Consider the following 21,628-nt stretch of genomic DNA (forward strand, 5'->3'; position numbering starts at 1 on the left):
AGCTTACATTGATTGGCTCCTTTGAACAGCTGCGTGTCTCATTTTTGGTACCATTTTCAAGCCCTTTAAGTTGAAAAGGTCATTTGCATCAACATGCATGCTTCAGTTTCGCCTATGTAACCGCTACTCCTATTGCCTTTCTTTTTCGCCTATTATAATCTTCCCCCAATAACTGTTTCACCAACTCCACTAATTAATCATTAAGTCGTGATTGAGATGGAAGCCTTCTTTTTCTTTTTTCTCTCTCCAAAAAAATACAATAGTTAATTTAACCTTGAAATTACCCTTCAGAAGAAAAAATTAACCTATAAATTTAGAAGTGACAACAATTATGAAATTTTATTTCTTAATATTTATACTATTCATTTAAAAAAATTACATAAGTTATTCTTCATTATTTCTTGAAATCTTATATTTTATCTGACCAATACCTTCGACTATACCTCTGTATTTTAAGTAACCAAGTGAATTACTTCTAATAATCATTTGACATTACATAATCATAGTTTCACAAAATTTAGATATATTATAAAATTAATGCACAAAATAGAAAATGGTGGCCTAAAGAGTTAAGGGTTCATTGTCGAAAAAATTCTCAAATTTGTTGGAATAAGCCACACTAGTAAATTCTCAAAATTTAACTCAACCTACATCCTTACTTTTAAATTGATTAAACAATTTCCATTATGATAACTGCTATATTTATTTTCTTACCCAATACCTTGGTTAGCATTTTACAATGGAAAAATAGAAAGGATCCCAACTCGTTCATAATTTGATATACTTCACCCTCCAAAATAAATTGCTTACTAAAATAATCTTCATAATTTAGTGTGGCAAGAGCACACAACATTGTCACTTCCCTATAATCAAGGAACCATGAATTTAGTGCTTAAAACAGTTTTTTTTTTTTAATAAAATGAAATTCAAAATAGTTTCGGATAGACTAGAAGTCCAATAAACAAAATCCCAAGACAAGCAGGACCCGCGAAATCCTATGCACCTTGGCTTTACCACCCTCTCCACGTCATCTCCAATGGCTCCTTAAGATGACGCCGCATTTCCCGTAAGTTGTTATCACTCTCGACGTCTATATAAGGGTGACTCAACTACTAAAAAAACTATGATCCATAGTCCAAATAAAACAAACTGGTCTCTTTCATGCATCATATTCATTAAGGTCATAAACACATTTAGAGTATATGGAGAGCATGTGAAAACAAGATATCATACTAATGGAAAAGAAAAAAACTTTGACATTTAAAGTATATACTCGATCGAAATCAAAATAAATTCACATAACAAACTTTTACATTGTAAAATAATAATCTAAAAAAAAAGTATTACTAACCCTTTTGATGGTGATAACTGATGATATTGGAGTGGATCTCTCTTTGACTTCAACTTGAGTCGTTTCCTTCTTTCTTTGAATCAAAAAATAAGAAATGTTTGAATTGATTTGAATATGTCCATTCACCTAAATCAGCCTATAAATCAGACCAATTTTTAATTTATAAATTCAAATATCAAAGTTGAAAAAGTGTTCACCTAGTAAAAAAAAAGGTCAATAAAAAACAACACGCCACCTATTCCATTTAAATCCAAGATTTCAGGAACTATTCCAAATCATGGCATTAAATGTAGTTGATCTAGTTTTGCCCATATAGCAAATTATGAGGAGGAAAATAAGGAGCTATCTCTTGTTTGTTACTCAACCGAGACCTATAGCTCTTCGCAACGTTAGCTACAGGATTATAACTAAAGTAATTAAGCAAAGGGACTTAGACAAGGTGATCCAATTTATTCTTGCGCTAGAAAGACTTGGACGTATTAAGAGACTGTGATGATGTCTTGGTTGTCAAAAAAATTTCGAGTGTGATCCTATTACATTAATGCTAAAGAAGGAAGTTATTGTTTTCTCCTTAATTGGATATTTGGATTTATTTGAATTGAAGAGGGTGCACTTTAACGAGTGTGCATAACATTGCGTTAATTATATAAAAAATAATACTCCCTCCGTCCCTAATTATAGGACCCTTTTAAAAAAATAACGGGAATTAAGATAGTTGATATTTGTATTAAATATGTTTGTAATTACTATTGTTTTTACAATTTTATCCTTTAAGAGAGAATTGGTTTATGTTTTCAACATGATATTTATTGCTGATTGAAGAAAATTATATATAATAAATAGGGGCATGCATGTAAAGAAATAATTAATGTAGTTGGAAATAGCAAAGGGGTCTTATAAAAAGGGACAAAAAAAATTCTCAAAAGGGTCTTATAATTAGGGACGGAGGGAGTAATTGTTTTTGTAATATTGTGAAATATTTAAACATATTTCATGGATATTATCTTTATTATCAACATTAATGTAATTTTTTTATTAAATATTTTTTTCTTTTATATGCAAAATTTCGTATCGGATTTATACCTAGACCATTAGAATTACAAGTCACTTGCGAAGGCTGAAACAATGGAAGATCAAACCTCCGCCAAAGGTGAAAAATCTTGTTTAGAGGGTATGTTGCGATTGTTCTTCTATTCATTCATGCGCGGCTTAACTAAGTGTGTTGTTTATAGTGAGAATATTGAGAATACATTACATGCTCTGTTTACTTGTCCTTAGACGATTTAGGTACGGTGAGAAATAAACCTTTGGGATTGCATGATTATCATAATCGGGCAGTGGTTGTTTTGAATTTAATGTATCAACTCCAATCACCACAATGTGCTTTATTTGCAACCATTCTTTGGAGTTTATGGAAGCGCCGAAATTTGAAATTATGGCAGACGAAACAACCTCTCAAGTTATTGAGCTTCTGCATATGCTTGACCTTAGTTAATTTACATATTATCTGTTGTAACTTCACCTGTCATTAGCTAACTTATCTATTATCAGTTTTTTTCCATCACAAAAACCAAAGCCATTAGGTTTACCATCTTAAAATATATATATATATATATATTTTAAAAAGCATTTATTTTATTTCCATTATTAGAATATGCAAGATCTGTTAACAATATTTTTTTGAAAGAAGATCTGTTAACAATTTAACACCAAGCAATAACAACAATGTAGTTATGCTTCCTATTCACCTAAAAAACAATGTAAATACGTTTTCTATCCCAAAGAAGAAAAAAAAACATAGATACTTTGTGTACAGTGAACATGCAGTGGTGCATCCAACATAACAGAATAGTAGCAAAATTACAGCTCAAAATCCAGTCATACAATGATATCAAGAGTCTAAACATGATCACATTTATTGATAGGGAAACAAAAGTACAACTCAAAAACATATTCAAATAAAAACGACAAGTAAGCAATGGCAATAATAAACTTAGCCAGAAGGGAACACAGAACTGAGGAACTCCTCATCTGCATGTTCAATCTGCAAATTCTTCGATTCCATGAGAAAATCAATTTCTTCATTCTTGAATTTCATCACATAACCCAATGTGATTAGTTCAGCCAGTGCAGGAACATAATCATGATTCTCAGGCAAAATACCCTCGGATATTGCTTCAGAGAAATTTGTAGCATAATTCAAAGAATCACCGGGAACTTCCTCAATCTTCTGGATGATAAACTTACAGCTTTGACTTTCCCAACGTACCCTTTTGTTTGCTTTCTTTGTAATGATTTCCCCCGATGATAATGATAAACTATAGCTTACATTGATCGGTTCTGTTGTCTCATGGAAACTCGAGTTGACAAGACTTTGAACAGCTTCATGTCTCTTTTTTGGTTTCATTTTCAGGTTAGGACATGCAAGAAAACCAAGAATAAGCTTAACCAACCCCTTTAAGTTGAAAATATTATTTGGATCAACATGCTTCAGTTTACCACCATCATTCACCGAGGATGATTCTTCTTTGCAAAGTGATTCAGAGATATTTCTAGCACCAATTTTTCTGTAAATGCGGGATAGTTTAGACTTGGACAACGGTGTCATGTTATACTGAGGATACCATACAAAAACTTTTTCCTTCTCAAAAAGCTTCTTCATATGAAGACTATCAGGAATAAAAACATCTTCCTTATCAACCAGAAATATTTCATTATTCCCTGATGTTGTAGGTAGTTTCATCAAACTCGCAGCAAGTTTTTTCTCTTCATTTGTTCTCAAATGTTTCGAGATAGACGTCCAGAACCTGCAACACTCATCATATGACAATTGCTTCACTGAACTTCCCCAATCATTCCAAAGGTCAACATAATCATCTAGTGAGGGCTTCTTCTTGACTTCCAATGCATTGAAAAAAACAAGAATATCTCTATCATAGAGATCTTCAAGAACATAATATTTTGAACCAAAAAGTTTAGGTGGGTCGTGTATGATGCATTCTTCAGAATCAACCCACTTACCACTTTTAATTGCATCCAGAATCCAAACCTTTTTTGCAGCTGTCTCCTCCGGTTTCCAGTTGTGTTCACATAAGTACTTGTATATTTTCACAATACTGTCATGATCAGATAGGGACTCAAGGTGATTGGCAAGCAAAGAGCACCCTTTCTCAACTTCACTAATGACCCCTATGGCAGCGAGTTCTTTATGGTAAAGGACAATTTCAGGTCCATAAAAACTCTCATCAATAAAAGGCCCATTAGTTGGATTAAAGAAAGAACTCCACTTGGAATTAAACAACAGAGACTTCTCTGGAGGCCTATAACCAGCATGTGTCTTCAACCATTTTTTGGACAATCTTTTTTTGAAATCATCTTCAAGAAAAAACTTCTTATCTTGCATTAGAAGTCGGATGCATTCCATCAAAGAACACACACTTTCAGGAGTAATAGTGGATGGATTGGAAGGAAAATTCAGAGATTCAGGTACAAATGTCACTCCATCTTTCAATTCAGTAACAACACCAATGTGCATAAGCTCTTGCTTGTACTTGTGTATTCTCGTACTATCGTCAATGAAAGGGAGACAAGTAATTGAAGAAATAGATCCCCACTCCGGACCATATAAAATGCATTCTCTTGGTCTCCTAAGATCACCAACACTACTATGCAACCAACTCATATTACGTATGATGGTTGGGAAACCAGAAGGAAAACAATAGCGAGTTCCCTTCAGCTTCCTGTAACAAGAGAGAAATGAGATAACATGTGTTGGGTTAATTGAGGTTTCTGATGCCTTTTGTTTGAATAGACTAGCAAAAATATTTGCGGCATCCTTGAAATCAACCAGCACCCCTATTTGCTTTAATTCATCTTTGTAACTGAAAATCTTCTCTCCATAAAATTTATGGTCAATAATAGGAATACCATTGAATACCTCCAAAATGCATCCCCACACTTGATTGTACAAGAAACATTCACATGGTGCTTTGAAACCCATGTTTGTCTTAAAGCACCTTGTTCTCTTTATCGAATTTAAGACTTCAATAGGGACATTCGAGTATTTGATGCATTCCATTATCAAAAGAACAGCCTCAGCTGTCAAAGAGGCTAAATTTGAGGGTGATTTTAAATGTTGTGTAACAACTTGGTAATTTCCACTTAAATCAACTATCACTCCCAGCAACTTAAGCTCCTCTTTGTAGTTATATATTTCCTCACCACAATAAACACGACCAATGAATGGTATATCACTAATTTGTGATGCAACTTGCCATCCGGAATCATTCAATACAGATCCCACAGGAGACCTAAAACCATGTGATGTCTTTAGCCAACTTCCCTGTTTGAGGAAGTCGACAAATAAGTCTAAACAAAGAAAAAGACGACTTTTCTGGAGATATTGGATGAAGTTAAGCATCCAAAGAACATGGTTCCTGGTTAAAGAGAAAGAAGCCGCACGAGACATTAGCTCTCTTCCAATGAAATAACATACTTCCACACACTCAAACCTCACTCCAACTCTTTTTAACTCTTCTTTGTACGCATTTATTCTTTCCCCATAGAAGCTCTCATCAATCAGGGGGATGTCAACAAGATCTGAACCACTTTGCAAAAAAATTCTCAATGATGAATGAATTAAGAATGAATTTGAAGGAGGCATGTATCTATTATGTGTAACTTTAAGCCAGCTGCCTTTTTTGATGGATTCCGAGAACCTCTCTGGTAGATCATACTCCATATTCTGAATCCAATCCAAAAGCAAAAAGGCATTTTCTTTGGTAAGTGTTGTATCTGCAGCTGACAACCCAGCATTTGGAGGATGTATAAAAGGGATGTCGGAAGCTTTAACATGGCTTTTGAGGAAAGCAATAAACATCTCAGAATCTGTACATTGGCCTGCATAAGAAGATGCCTTTAGGTACACCTTTCCTAGCTCAACATAATTCTCATCTATCCATGGATCAGAATTAGTCAATTGTGCCCATTTGCTCACATTTGCAGGCAGAAGAACTCCATCTCTTTCCTTAATTATAAGTCCATAATTGTCCACAAGTGGCATCGATTTACATAGATCACAAACCTCCCGACTAGTCAAATAACCCTTTAACAAAGAGTGGTGTAAGAAATGAGCATATGCAACGGCAAGCTTGCTCCTGTTATTAATAGATTTGCAGAGGACTTTTGCAAAACTATCCACATTCAGAGTACAAACATTAACATATTTTGTTAACCAAAACAACAAACTTTGCTTATTGAGAAATTGGTGGATAGCTTGTTGCGTGCTTTCTGGCATAAAACACTGGTTTGTTTTGCAAGCAAATACATTGTTCCAATTGATCATCCAAGAACAAAGATAAGTCTGACCTGAGTCTGCTAATACTACTCTCTTGGTGGCACCTTGTTGTCTGCATTCATCAATACTGAACAAACACGGAAACCCATCAGAAGCCACATATTTAATCAAAGGAATGCGAGCGATGTAGGAGGACTTAAACAATGGCGGGTTTTTAGCAATAAAGTGTAAAAGCTCAAGATAGATATCTTCTGATACTTCATCCACGAGATTAGAACTCTGGATGCAATTTGCATACCAATCAATAATCACCGGCTTCAACCCTAAAAAATTGAGTACGTCATCATACTCACTTATATCAAATGAAGAGCTCAAGATTTTAATCTGACCATGAGAAAATAGGTCAACAAAGTACACTCCTTCCTGCTGGGCCTTTGTCAAAATATTCCAAAATTTAGGTAGTAGCCTGCTAACTTCATGTGGCTTACAGAAGTGCTTCTGGTTCGAGAATGTCTCAATAGGAACAATTTTTTCATCAGCCAAATTTGCTTCGATTTTCTCCCTCACATGATTGAAGGTCTCAACAGGAGAACTATTAATTGGAATGAACTTGAACACATATGGCAAGCTGCACATTGGAGCTTCGTCTGATCCTGTGACAAGTGTTTTGAATGCATCTATAAAAGCTGATGGAACATATTCAAGTATCCCTTTATTCCACTTATCATCCAAGAGAATTGTCTCCCTTGACGAGGCAAGAACAAAATCTGCCTGAATTATGAATGGAAAATTAGTGACCATCTCTGTAGGAAGAAATGCGAAAACCCCTGGTAAGCTCTTATCCTTGTGAAGCCTCTCCTGGTGAGGGAAGGCCAATGTCACAACACACTCTTCCACACCCATTCTCCTTTCCACAACGTTCTCCAACTTGACAGGAAACTTTTGCTTCCATATGTAGTAGCTGCATTCCTGTTCGTCATTATTGTTTTCCCCCGCAGATAAATGGATTGTGTAAGATTCAGCATCCATGTTTCTACTTGTCTCAAAGTTGATCTCGCTTGAAATAGATACAGCAGTTAAAGTGTTCTCTTTGGGATCCTCACTATTTTCTCTGACAGAAAGGCGTCTGATTTTTGAAAGGAAGAGTAAAACTTCCGGGTGGATGCTTGAGAGTTGCTGGTTCACAAACCTTACCCTGTCCGGCTTCAGTGGTAAGACAATTATTGTATTTGGAAGGGAATCTTTACCAGCACCATATATTTTCTGTATGTCAACAAGGGTTGGCTTCTCCTCAACCCATTCAGGAACTATATACCCAAGACTGCAATGTGGACAAGGCCTCTCGTTGAACCTGATCTGATATCCGTTGCTAAAAATATAAGGCTGAGCAGTAACAAGAAACACACTCTTGAAACCAATTCCTGAAATTCAACCATTGGATAGTTTCTGTCAAAATATTTGGATCATCTTCTACTATTTGGCTACTCTAATGGATATCCATATTCAAGAATAATCTTATAGCCCTTGATTCATAAGATTTATGAATGATATTAATCATTATACTTTATTAATAAGACCTTTCAAAAGCTACAAAACTGTCTATAAAAAATAGCATTTTTAAATTTTAGAAAGATATTTTGCACAAGAAATACTCTATTTATGCAAATGAATTAATGGTATTGACATTGAATTGATTCAAGCAAGTTACATGTTTATACTTAAAAAATTACCCAGGTACTAAAACATCATTGAATATTGGTAAAAAGAAATATATCATTCAATGAATTAAGCAACCACATTAACACAGGTCTTTCATTCATAAGGCAGAAGTACAAAAAGAAATTAACAGACATTTAAATGTGATAATATACGTACCTTTTTCACCTATGTAACCGCTACTCCTATTTTCTTTCTTTGTTGACCGTCCAACACTGCAGAGGGACTCAATGTTTTCGCGAGAGAAACCCTTTTCGTTGTTGAAAATAAGTAACGTTGCTGGAGCGCCAGTAGCTGTTATGTCCTTTGAAGTTATGATGAACTCCAATGATGGACTCACTCCGTCATTGTAGAGGTTATCTTCAGCATTCTGTAGAAGTTAAGAAAAAATTTATCATGATGAATATCAACCACTATCAAGGTTGTTAAACTCTCAAGTTAACCCTTACGAAAACAAGTTAACTTGCACGTAAACTCTCTTTTTAGTAAACAAGTTACAAGTTCGATTAAATTTTGATCAAATTGGTAAACCCTTTATTTCACTAGTTGCTTATGAGTTTACAATTATAAAGGAGTAGTTTATGAGAAACTATTCCTTTACACTACTGCCTATCGCTAACCATCGACGGCAACTGAAACAATGCACATGATAGCATCATTCTAGATAGAGATAGATCAGATGAACATAGAAATACAGAAACTATTGCTTGACACTGCTACCTAGCACTAACCAGTGTCTGCTGGAAACTGAAACGACTCACATACTCAACTTTTAACCATAATCACACACATGACCACAAACTCAGTTCATTATTAGGAATGGTTCAAAAGACTTTCTTATTCTCTTTTATAGTAAAAATTAAACAAATCAGCCAGCATTGTATCCAACTATAATGTAGCTTAGTTGATATCTAGAAATAGATTATTTTCCAAATATAAATATTCATAAACTTGTTTAGAAACGTTGGTTATTAAAACTTTTCTTTTTGTTTCAGAATAAGCTCTTCTAAACACACATGTGACATGTTAAAAAAAATAATTCAATCAATAGTCACATATAAATGATATTCTTGTTTTTTGGAAGATGAGCTTGAGAATATAGGTCAAGTCTGGATAAACAACTTTTTTGCATTTTATAGCTTAAGTGTTTAACATGATAAGTCCTTATGTATGAACTAAACAGTTATAGCAAAAGATAAAATAACGTTAAATATTTTTCGTATAAGCTATTAGCTGGTTTCACAAGCTATCTTTGGAGAACTTACAACAAATTGATAACAACATGTGACCATGTCATAAGCAGGTTTCACAAGTACTCCCAAAAAAATCTCACAAATATTATGCTAGTAGATAAATTCAAATAAGTCAAACCAAAAACAGACCTAAGTGACTAACAAAATACACATTTGAAGACCAAAACGAGTAACTAAAGAGACGGTGGAGTAGTTCATAAAGTCTGGCTCAACTGATAAATATTGATATTGTTAGATTGGACGTCGTTACCTGGAGTCAGTTTCAAGCAATGATTGTCACTCATGCAACAAAATAAGTGACTGGAGAATTTGTTTGCAATTTCAATACATTCAGCGACCAAAATAATTGTTTACTGGTTTTTGGTTTGAATCAAGTTCTCATTTCACAAATTGTATATCAACACAATATATTGATTCTAAACACACATTCATTCAGCTGAAGATGACAAAGTAATTTGGGTGCAATAATTGAGTTTCTATCTACCAGCAAAAATTTATATGTATGTTATCTAGATGCAGGGCCGTCCCTGAGAATTCGGAGGCTCGGCTCTGGAAATGAAAAGAGGCCAGTGATAAAATCAAAACATAATTTTTTTTTAAAAAGAGCAATGTTCTATTTATATTTTTTAAAAGATAAATACAAAGTGCCGTATATATGCGGTACACCCAGAGATGAAAATGACTACCGTATACATGAGGAACCCCCACCTAACACCAAAATCAAGAGGAACTAATTCTAATAATCCTAAAAGAGGCCCATCCTTGTGAGGGAATGAAATAATCTTAGGGGGGCCTAAGAGATATTAAGGGGGCCTAAAAAGAAACCACCATTATACTGGATATAAAAAAAAATGAGGCCCATCCTTGAGGGAGGCCCAGCTCGTTTGAGCTGTTTGCACCCCCTCAGGGACGCCCCTGTTTAGATGTATGTTATTCGAACAATCGTTTTGTGACGTGACAACTTATAAAACAATTAAATACATACAAAGAAATATAAGTATTGACATGAAAACCAAAGAAATAGTGAGAGAGTAAGAAAACGACGAGAGTATAAGAGAGGCAATTGTTTCAAAAATCGTCACAAAATAGTTGTACAAATATCATTTTTTGTTATGCAATCAGATTAGAAAGAGAAATACTTAGTTAAATACAACCCCAAATAAAAAATATTTGAACACACATATTTAAATAAAAAAATTAAGTTTTATCACATCTCTTCCGTTATTTTTCTTTTAAGTTTTATCAGTTATGTGTGTGTTCAAATAAATTTTATTTAAGATTATATAGTTGTTCAAGTTACTAATGACTCTCTCGGATACTCTTTCCGACATACTAATAAAAATATCACACTTTTGACCCAAAATATATATATATATATATATATATATATATATATATATATATATATATATATATGTATGTATGTATATGTATATCACATTGCTAAATTATGTGTTGCTAACATTGTTTTAAGAGAGAGAAAATGGTGGATACTTTTTTTTTACGAGAAATGGTGGACACTTTATTCACCTAAAAATGGTGTCTTGAAGGTGAGAATGTGGAACTCACCCGAATTGTAGTGTCTAAATATCACAACCTTCTTTTTAAACAATGATAATTCAGTTATGCCATAATATTTCATAAAAATATTAATAGTAATATTTCACCGCGTTATGCCATAATATTAATATTTCATAAAAATATCTACATGAATATCCAGTAAGTAAGATATAATTTGATGGAGGTATATAAAAAAATGGTAGAGCTGGAAAGGTTAAGGAATAAAGTAATATCGTAAACACCAATAATACTATGATTCATATGCATTATTAAATAAATAGCTAGCATAGATTGTGCATGTATAAAAATAAGTGAAAAATTAAAAAGATGAAAACTGACTAAGTAAGGTACCTGAATAAGCTCCTTGACGAAATGGACATTTGTGGAATATAATTCAGCCGAGAGATTCTTGACAGCTTGATGAAGATCTTCAATCAAAGGATTTGCTCGTTTCTCACCAATAGAGAACTTTTCTCTTCGTATCTCTTCAATGTGTTCCTTCTCTGTGGTCATTTTTTCCATATCTCACTTCTCAAAATCAAAGGTGGCAAAGTATCCAGCTAGTATAGTGAAGCACACACTCTCTGAAGTGTATAAGAAAATACAAGAAGATCATTTATTTAGTAGAGAAAAAATATGTGTTAAGGTTGTAAGAACAACTAAGATGATTGACAATTGCAGGAATGTTAACATGTAGGAATTTGAATTCCGACCTAATTTTTTTTATAGGTGTGTGTGATCGTATAATAAGTTACTAAATCTATCAATGGCTGAAAAAAATAAAATTAATAACAAAAGAATTTTGATTCTCCCTTCACTATATTTTGTTGGCAAATTTACTCATGTTTCTTTTAACATAATTTCAGTTTAACGATTTTTCCTTTTAACTTTGTTTCATGTCATTTTTGTCATTTTAATCAATTTACATATAAATTTTCAAGATTCAAATTTATGGTTTTATTTGGATATGAGCTCTTAGTATTCAAATATATGACCGTCATCATGTTTTCATACAAATTTTAAATTTGATACCTGAAAATCCATATGTAAATAGTACAAAAGGACGTGAAAAATAAATAAATATCGAAGTCGTTATCTGAAATTTGTTAGGGAGTCTGGGTATATATGGGTCTCCTCTCTTATATATCCAACATTTTCTCCATTCCTAGTCGATGTGGGAAATAATCACTCACACTTGAAACTCAACAATCTCCCCCTCAAGTGTGAGTCACCCACATCACTAGCTTGATCCACACTAGGATCTTGCTCCCACTCCCCCACCGAGCCTAACCAAGGGCTCTGAAACCAGTTGTTGGGAAGCCCCGGGAGCGGCAATGGGTCAAACGTCCAGGACCAATAAGAGACTTAGACGCCACATCTCCACCGAAAACCTTAAGGCATCAGGCATATGGGTCTTCTCTCTTATATATCCAACATTTTCTCCATTCCTAGTCTATGTGGGACATAATCACTCACACTTGAAACCCAACAAAATTAAGTTAAACGACAAGGAACATAATTTTGTCTAATATTTTTTGTTTTGAGCTTAATACTATTCATTAAAACATTAATCAGTCTTGCTTGGAATACAACCTTACCTTGGCAAATCTCGAGCTTCTTGCTAGAAATTTGAACTAGAATATAGAGTATCCAACAAGTTTGAGAATTGTTTCTATCTACAAAATGAAGAACATCAATAAACAATATGTTAGTAGAGTCAAACCAAAATGGACTATTGCTTGTAAAGTTAATACACCAAATTCAGGGTTAGCTGCAGTAACCCACGAGTAATATTCAAGTAGTCATTCTAGGTATTCTCCAAGAATAAGACTCAAAAAATGAAAAAACAAATGTTATATTTTTCTTTTTATTCCCTATCAAATCAAGAACTTTTAAATTTTGTCCCCAAAAGAAATTATTCACTTTTAACTCTTATCTACATTTTATAGGGCTAGGCCTAAAACTATCCATTTTTTTATATAAAGTTTTGAAAATAAGGTCAATTTTTTTTTTTGGTTACAAAAATAAGGTCAATTGATATCAAGTAATTAAACAAAGCATTTATTAATTACTCTTTTTGTTCATTTTACATTTTTTTGTCGAACTTAATTCTTATTTATTTTTAATTTTGAAATTTAAGGTTTGAGTTGACTACATTTTTTTAATTATACCATTTCCTTAGAAATTATTTTAGACTTGCATTAATGAATAGAGAATGAACGAGTGAATGGGTCAATAAAAGTTAAAAGTGTAATATTTTATAATATTTGTTTATTAATAAAGTTATTTTTATTTTGTAAAAAAGAACCTTTAAAAGTCAGGTGTGTATAAAAAAGAAGAGAATAATTGTATAAAAGATATATAAATGTAAAAAATAACAATTGTTTTTAGAATAACAAAAGAACACCAGACTTAATAATTTTGGTATTTTTGTTGGTTGAATCAAAACTTAAAAAAAATATATTATTGCTCAAGATATATATATATACTCATGTCTGCAAACACTGACTAGCTACGAAGTGTAGGAGTTAACATTTTTAAATGGTGAATTTGGATAAGCATAAATTATAGATCAAACATGTGATCAAAAAACTCATACCGCTTTGGGACACCATCATATCACCCTAAAATTTTGTAACAAAAAAGAGACTCACATTGCTTACCATTTGAGGGTCCGTTTGGTTCAACGAAGGGGAGGGGAGGGGAGGGGTTTTAGTGGAGGGGAGGGAAAGGGAGGGAAGGGAAGGGAAGATATTTCAATTAAATATATGTTTGGTTCAAATGATGGGAGGGAAGGGAAGGGGAGAGATTTTAATCAAATATATGTTTGGTTCACAAGGGGAGGGTAGAGATTTTAAAACTAAATTACTTTTTTATCCCTCTAATATTAAAATAGTATCACGATTTTTAAATTATCCACTTAATAAAAAATTAAACATGAAAACTTAGTAACCGTAAACACCATAAATAATCATACACAAAACTTCTGACAAGATATTGGATATTCATAAATATTAGAGCACTGATTTATAAAATATATTTATAAAATAATCTACGAAAATATAAAAAAATTTATAAAAAAATTATTGTTAGAACTGATTTATAAAATATATTTATAAAAAATACCGCACAAAATTTGTTGATAACGTTTTAATATATAATACAATTAAAAAATATTAAATAAAAAAAATGAGAACAACGTTAGTACAAAGAAAAAAGAATTCTTGTAAAAAAAATATTAGAAGAAAAGAATATGTGGTTCTACTTTAAAAAAAAAATTAAAAAAAAAAAAAAGGATGATATAGGCATGTTAAGAAAAAAGGGTAATAAGCAATATATTGAAAACACTTAAATTTTTAATAAGGACGATTTTGTCATTTAAAAATGAATATGAGGATAATTATGTCAATATAATTAAAATTGCATTAAATCATTTATCTTTCCCTCCCCTCCCCTCCAAAAAACTCCAATTTGAGGGGGAGCAATAAATGAACTTATAAGGGATTTTGCTCCCCTTCCTCTCCCTCCCCTCCCCTTCTAAAAATTGAACCAAACACAAGAAATTTAAAATATTCCCTCCCCTCCCCATCAAAACCCCCGAACCAAACGGACCCAAGCACACCAGTTTGGTCCTCTCAAATTCAAGTAAAAAAAAAAATTTAAAATAATATCAATCAACCATTAAAGATTTGCTTATTTATTTATTTTCAAATAAAAAAGTCAGAATTATAAAAGTTTATTGAATATATTAAGGCTCGGTTGGGATCAGGATCTCAAAATCTATCAATGGCTGGAAGAAAAAAAAAATAAAAAACAAAAGAAACTTTGATTCTCACTTTACTATAATGTTTGTTTTGAGCTTAATTAATAGTAGTACTATTCATTAAAAACATTAATCAGTCTTGCATGGAAAAACCTTACCCTTAGCAAAAAGAAGCTTATTGTTAGAGAACTGGACGAGAGATGATACAAGTTTGAGAACTGTTTCTATCTACAAAATGAGAAACATCAATAAGCAAAATTTTAGTAGAGTCAAAAACCAAAATGGGTTATTGCTTATAGGGAACAACTCAATCATATCAACCTCAAATTCAGTAGTAGATGTAGTGATCCAAGAGTAAGTACCTGCAATAATAAACCTCCATTAATTAGAAACACTAATGTCATGAACAAATTAACTTTGAGATTGTAAAATATTAATATTCTGGATTGCTAACCTTTCTTGATCGTCCTTTCTCTAATATTGCTCCCAGGATGATTATGTTTCTTTCAATCAAAATAATAAGAAAATTGAATTTCTTTTCTTTAGAGGATTGAAGAATATATATTGTTTCTCCTAATAATTCACGTCAATATATCAGGCTATTTCCTAATATATTTTTATTAAGAATCTGTCCGATATATTAGTCTATATGAGAAACTTTTTTTTATGGAATTTTATTTTTAATTTTTTACTTTTTATGGGGAAAAAAATTGGTATAATTGACCGGCAACCATAGCTTTTACATGTGATATGTAGAGGTCAGGAAAAAAATTAAATCAAATTTGATTCTCGTCAAAAATAAAATATTTGCAAGTTTTTATTACTTAATATATTGACTAAGGTCAAGTACAAATCTTTGGATTTTAAAATCTTAAGGCCAAACATTAAAATTTGAATCGATAAATATTCATATTTTTGGTAATACAATAAAATATTTATATTTTTACCTAATTCAAAATTGGTAAATTTTAAAATCTTAAAAGATTACGTTTGAACTTGAATCAATAAAAAAAGTAAAACATTTAAATCTTGTTTGCCTAATGAAAAATCAAATTTGAATTTTGAACGCACTCATAATTTGATAGGCATATGAATGTAATATTTATATTCGATTCAATATAAAATATTTACATAAGATTTGTTAACCAATAGTTTCTTTTTTTGAAGGATTATAGTTAATAATACATTCTCAAAATCCTACACTTAACCTATTATATTTTAAAAAATAAACTGCAATCTATCAAAAGAAAGAAAATTAAGACAAGTCTTAAATTTCTAGACAGAAAGTTTTTGTCTCTCATAACGGTGCTACCTGTTTTAAAAATTAATAATAATCTATGCAGGTTCCGTGCAGAGATATTTTGGGAGAAAAAAATAATATATATATATATATATATATATATATATATACACACACACACACACACACTAAACATAAACGATTTGAGTACATTTTAAACATTTTTGTAAGTTCTCGTGAGCTTAGTTCAGTTGGTATGGACAATGCATAATAATATGTAACATTCGGGGTTTGAATCCTGGTCACCACAAAAAAAAAAAAAAAAACATTTTTGTAAAAATTATTATATTGATATATGAAAGTTTGAAAGCTAACAATAATTAAAGATAGTATTGTAACAATTGCAATAGATGCAAGAGCTTTCCGTGAATATCATAAAAAAATTAAATGTTTATTTTTAACAAGCCAAAATGGATTTATAATATTATAATAGGTGATGCAACTCACACAAGGCCTGCAAAAAAGAACATCACTAAGAAATTTACAATGTCAAGTCATCGATGTCAAAAGAAGAAACACCGCAAAAAACTGAAGTAATAACAAATTACACCATAACACTCATACAAACTAAGGGGTGCCGCCATCAATCGTGGTACCTAAAAACAAAGATGTGCATATTAGACTTTAGTCAAACGAAAGAAAGCCTTTTAACCTTGCCCGCCATGTTATGTGAATCCACAGCCTTGTTATTAAAAACTCTATTATTACTTTCCTTCCAAATAACCCAGACATAAGCTAGCCAGATTATCCTAAGGAAAGTGTGAGAAGAACACGGTAACCACGCAAGGTGCCTGAACTGATGCAGATGATCCTGAGCCAAACTTGGGATGACGCAGGAGATGCCAAGCCACCTAAAAACCAAGAACCAAACACTACAGAATGTGTAGCAGCCAAAAAACAAATGATCCATGGTCTCAGGTGAACCCCACCCCACACACACACTCTGTCATCACTTCATCACTTTGAAGGATGCGTCGTTGCACCAAGTTGTCTTTTGTTGAAAGTCGATTGCGAAGAAGCCTCCATGCGAACAACGAAATCTTTAACGGTGCTTGTCTGTGTCACACATCGTCAAACATTCCCCTTTCTGGAGGTACATCTACCGTCGTTAGGAGAGCTCTACTCTCTAGTACAAAGCGTGCAAAGAAGAGCAAAGCAAAATATAGCAAAGTATTCTGAATATATACAAAAAAGACACTCAACCAATTCCTAAACAGACAAAGAGGTTGCTGCCACCACATATGGTAACCAAAAGGAAATTAAAACATACACTTTTAGCTTTCAACCACTGTAGAGAAGTAATTTTGATTTTTTTTTTCTTCAGAAGTTGCATAATTGTTTTAGCATTGTTAGAGAACAGCCTATGATTCCTTTCGTTCCATATCACTCAAACACGCAAAGCCAAATAAATTGCAAGAATGATCGGTGGGGTTTAAAGCCTCTTGAAGAATAAGCCAAATAATGTCCTCGAGGCTACCAACGTTTTTTGTGGTGCTTTATGTGGTAAGGAGGAGGACAGAGACCATTTATTCTTTCAATGTGATTATTATGGTCGGTTATGGCTTATGCTATCAGATTGGTTAGGTTTTGTCACGGCGCTCAATGGAAACTTATATTCACATGCTAATCAGTTTTGTGCACTTGGAGGATTCTCAAAGCATTCTATGTAAACTTTTTCTATTATTTGGATTTCGGTCTTATTTTCTATTTGGAAAGATCGTAACAGGAGGATTTTTCAAAACGAAATTGTTCATATGGAAGTTCTTCTTGAAAGGGTCAAACTTCAAACGTTTTGGTGGTTGAAAGCGAACTACATATTGTTCGTTTTTGATTATTCTTATTGGAGGCAAAACCCATTATCTTGTTTACAAACTATTGTGTAAAGTCTGTTTTTTGGTTTTTGTTTTATGGCGGATGTAGCCTTTTTGTATTCTCTGTAACTTTCTCAGCTCCCTTTGGCACATCTTGTGCTTAAGGGACTGATTATTTTATCTATATATATATCATTTAGCTTCTTCAAAAAAAAATCCATTATATATTGGGTATCCACTGAATACACACCAATCCAAGTTTTGATATGTTGTCATAGTTCATCGAAAGTGAGACAATGAATTAAGAGATGGTATGTTGATTCATTGTAACCACATCCGTCATACACAATTGAGAATCAAATGGAATGATGCCGCGACGAACAAAATTATCCTTGGTAGACTACCTGTTGCGAAGAAGATGCCATGCACAAATTAAAACCTTCATAGAAACGTTTTAGTTTATAATATTGAAAATAAAATAAAATTATTAACTATCACCGAGAAGATTTGAACTCTACTTTGAGTTTAACTTACAAGTACAATCTATTACCAAAAATAATTGAGTTCAAATCCTATATCCGTAAAAATTATTTTAAAGTTATTTTAAATCTATAGTAATTACAATTGAAGACACCCGTAAATCTATATCCGTAAAATTATAGAATTAAAATCCTAAAATAATTGAGTGCTCGACTTATATCCGTCTACCAAAAATTGGTGCTCCCATTAATAGTTATAATCAATCACATAAATATATGTTCTTGTTTTAATTTATCAAAAGAAAATTAGTTGGTTCATGTGCTGAACTGAAGCAATTATTGGTATAGTACGCCGACGATGCTTATAACATGGTACAAAATTTGTCATTGCATTATACAAAATTTTCCAATTCTTGACAATTAATTTTATCCAACTCAATCGGCTCTTTGCTAAATATTTGTCTTTGTCAACTAGTTACAAACCCGTGCTTCGCACGGGTTGAATAACGTATCTTGTAAAAAATTTGTTCAAAAAAAAATGTGCAAATTAATGAATATTGAACAAACTCGGATATTCTAAATAAATCACTTTTACTGTATTTTAAAAAAAAAAAAACTTTGTTTTTTTTAGGGATTAAAATAGAAAAATCTTTGTTATAAAGAAGAAATGAGCAAATTAAGGGAAATAGCTGCATTTTTTTAAGAAATTGTTGTCGTTCATAAAGGACAATCTAATGAAGAACCACAATGATTTTTAAACAAAAATTACATCTATAAGAACATTATAATCAGAGAAAACACGTAAATAAATTAAAGCACATAACTATATGATATAAAACGTCAGTTTTGAACTTTCCATCTTGAATTTCCTTAAATAACTTAAAGCAAAATTCATGAGTAACAATGTCAGTTAACTTGTCATACTTCTACACTTTTGTATCAGAAGCAAAAACAACATTAATGTCCAATCCAAGAATCCACACATAAAAATAGACATACAAAATCAAATAAAACAAATATGATTTGGACATTTGGAAAATAGGATTTGGAGTCCTTTGATTCTCATTACCACCAGTCACAATCCAAGAATCCAGCACTCCAAATCCTATTTTTCAAATGTCCAAATCATTTTTGAGATCCTTAATGTAGTCATAATCCTTTGACATTGAAAGTCCTATATGGAAATACAATAATACATCATTTAATTTTATTCCCTTTGTTCATTCTCATATCGAAAGAATCTAACATATTTCTATGTGATCAATTTTTGTATCATGAAATCAATGTGAACTTAAATGCACAAAATTATGTATCATCAACTTTCTAGACCTCAATGATGTGACCAAAACAAATTTTCACCAATTTTTCAATAATCAATGATATGGGAAAAAATTAACCAAATATGAAAATTGTTACAACTTTAGGATTACTCACAAAAACTAAAATAACCCACATGCATCAATTTTTCAACTACAGTACCAGAAGGTAAAATAACAATTGTGTCAAAACATTACCACTAAAGGAAAATCAAATTCAAAACAGAATAAACAGCGGATAAAATTTTCGATTTTCTTTCCTTGGATCATTACGAATTATACATGAATCAGTGATCCGATTGTTACCTCGAAGTGTGGAATCTGAAAGCTGAAAACTGGAAACTGGAATCACGATCACAACAAAGCAAGCAACAAGCAGCAAAGCCTCTAGCAAGTCCAAACGAACAGTGCTCCTCCAAAACTCGGTTCTAGCCAAGGAATCAGAAGTTTCAGATAGCTAAGGTTTCTAAAAAACGTGCAACCTCAAACTTCAGCAATAGGGTTCTATTTATAGAACTCCTTATGTGCTCTTCAAGTCAGAAGCCACTATTGGGCTTCAGTAAGCCCAATAACTTGTTTAGTAATTCTGCTAACTAATTAATGTTATTTACTAAACGCACCCTTATATAAGTCATACTTATATATTTATCTTTTGACTGTTCTGTTCTTTTTGTGTGACCCTATAGGTTCTAGTCACGTTGGTAATAATATTAAATCTAATATTTATTACTATAAATAATGAGCAGTATCTAACAACACATCATTGCTACCCAAGTGACAAGAATGTCAAGTGATCTAACGAAACCTTTTCCATGATAATAATTATGTGTACAATTACTCCTTTTTCTCGATATCTTTATTGATCCAAATGCATAGATATTGTCACCCTTGTATAGATCAATGTTTATATTTCTTGATTCCGAAATATACTGAATAACGAATAAGTCCAATATCTCATATTGACTTAGTTCGGCATGGCCATGCAATTTTACAGTCATATTTCATCAAGAGACCTAAAGATATATCTCCTGTTTATGAGGAGGGACAGATCCCATCTAGGACACTCATGTCCCTCAGCATGATTCATCAAGTAACCATCAACCAACGTTATGGTTATCCTTTTGCAGACAACGTTAGAATGGAAACAAAGTACTTGAGTCCACGTCTAGGGATCATAGTGGTTTCAGGTCTAAGAGGGATATACGCTATTATCATTGTGAGAATATCTTATGACAATTAATCTCATAATGTACTATGTAGTATTCTCGCGGTAGGTCTATCCAGTATAAATATTACTCCTAATATTTATACCTATGTATAGACTTAATATCTCATATTTATAACCCATGAGATACGGTCATTAGTCTACATACATAATAGTCTCTACGCTTTATTATTATCCTAATTATATTAAAGTTTGACACGAATACATTTAAGAATAGTGTTCTTTATGATAATGTAATCTCATGATTAAGTCACACTTAATATATTATTACACGAACTATCTATTCTAAGGACTTTATTAAACATTACTATAAATATAATAAAAAGTGTCATATATTATTCAATAATAAAAATCATGATACATAAGATAAGTTTAACATAAACTATTGGCATCTAGGGCTTACACCAACACTATAAAGGTGCAATATATATAAGTATAATTTTTTTAGGCATCTATACCTTTTTTGAAGAAAAGACATCTACAATTTTACTTTTAATTAAAATAAAAAATATTATAAAAATAATCATACGTATTATGCAATGCCAAAAAAAATAAAAA

General features: G+C 32.1%; 1 protein-coding gene across 1 annotated transcript; it reads right to left on the minus strand.

The window, feature by feature from the left end:
* Positions 1-3,344: 3,344 nt before the first annotated feature.
* On the minus strand, positions 3,345-7,550 carry LOC11428592 (uncharacterized). The gene has a single exon (XM_024772386.2). The coding sequence runs from the start codon at positions 7,548-7,550 to the stop codon at positions 3,345-3,347; it is 4,206 nt and encodes a 1,401-aa protein (XP_024628154.2).
* Between the last annotated feature and the right edge of the window lie 14,078 nt (positions 7,551-21,628).

The sequence above is a fragment of the Medicago truncatula genome, chromosome 8, assembly GCF_003473485.1.
Source record: "Medicago truncatula cultivar Jemalong A17 chromosome 8, MtrunA17r5.0-ANR, whole genome shotgun sequence".
Lineage (NCBI taxonomy): Eukaryota > Viridiplantae > Streptophyta > Magnoliopsida > Fabales > Fabaceae > Medicago > Medicago truncatula.

What these genes read in the sequence shown, in the direction of transcription:
- LOC11428592 (XM_024772386.2), bottom strand. Translation starts at nt 7,550, where the DNA reads ATGGGTGTGGAAGAGTGTGTTGTGACATTGGCCTTCCCTCACCAGGAG.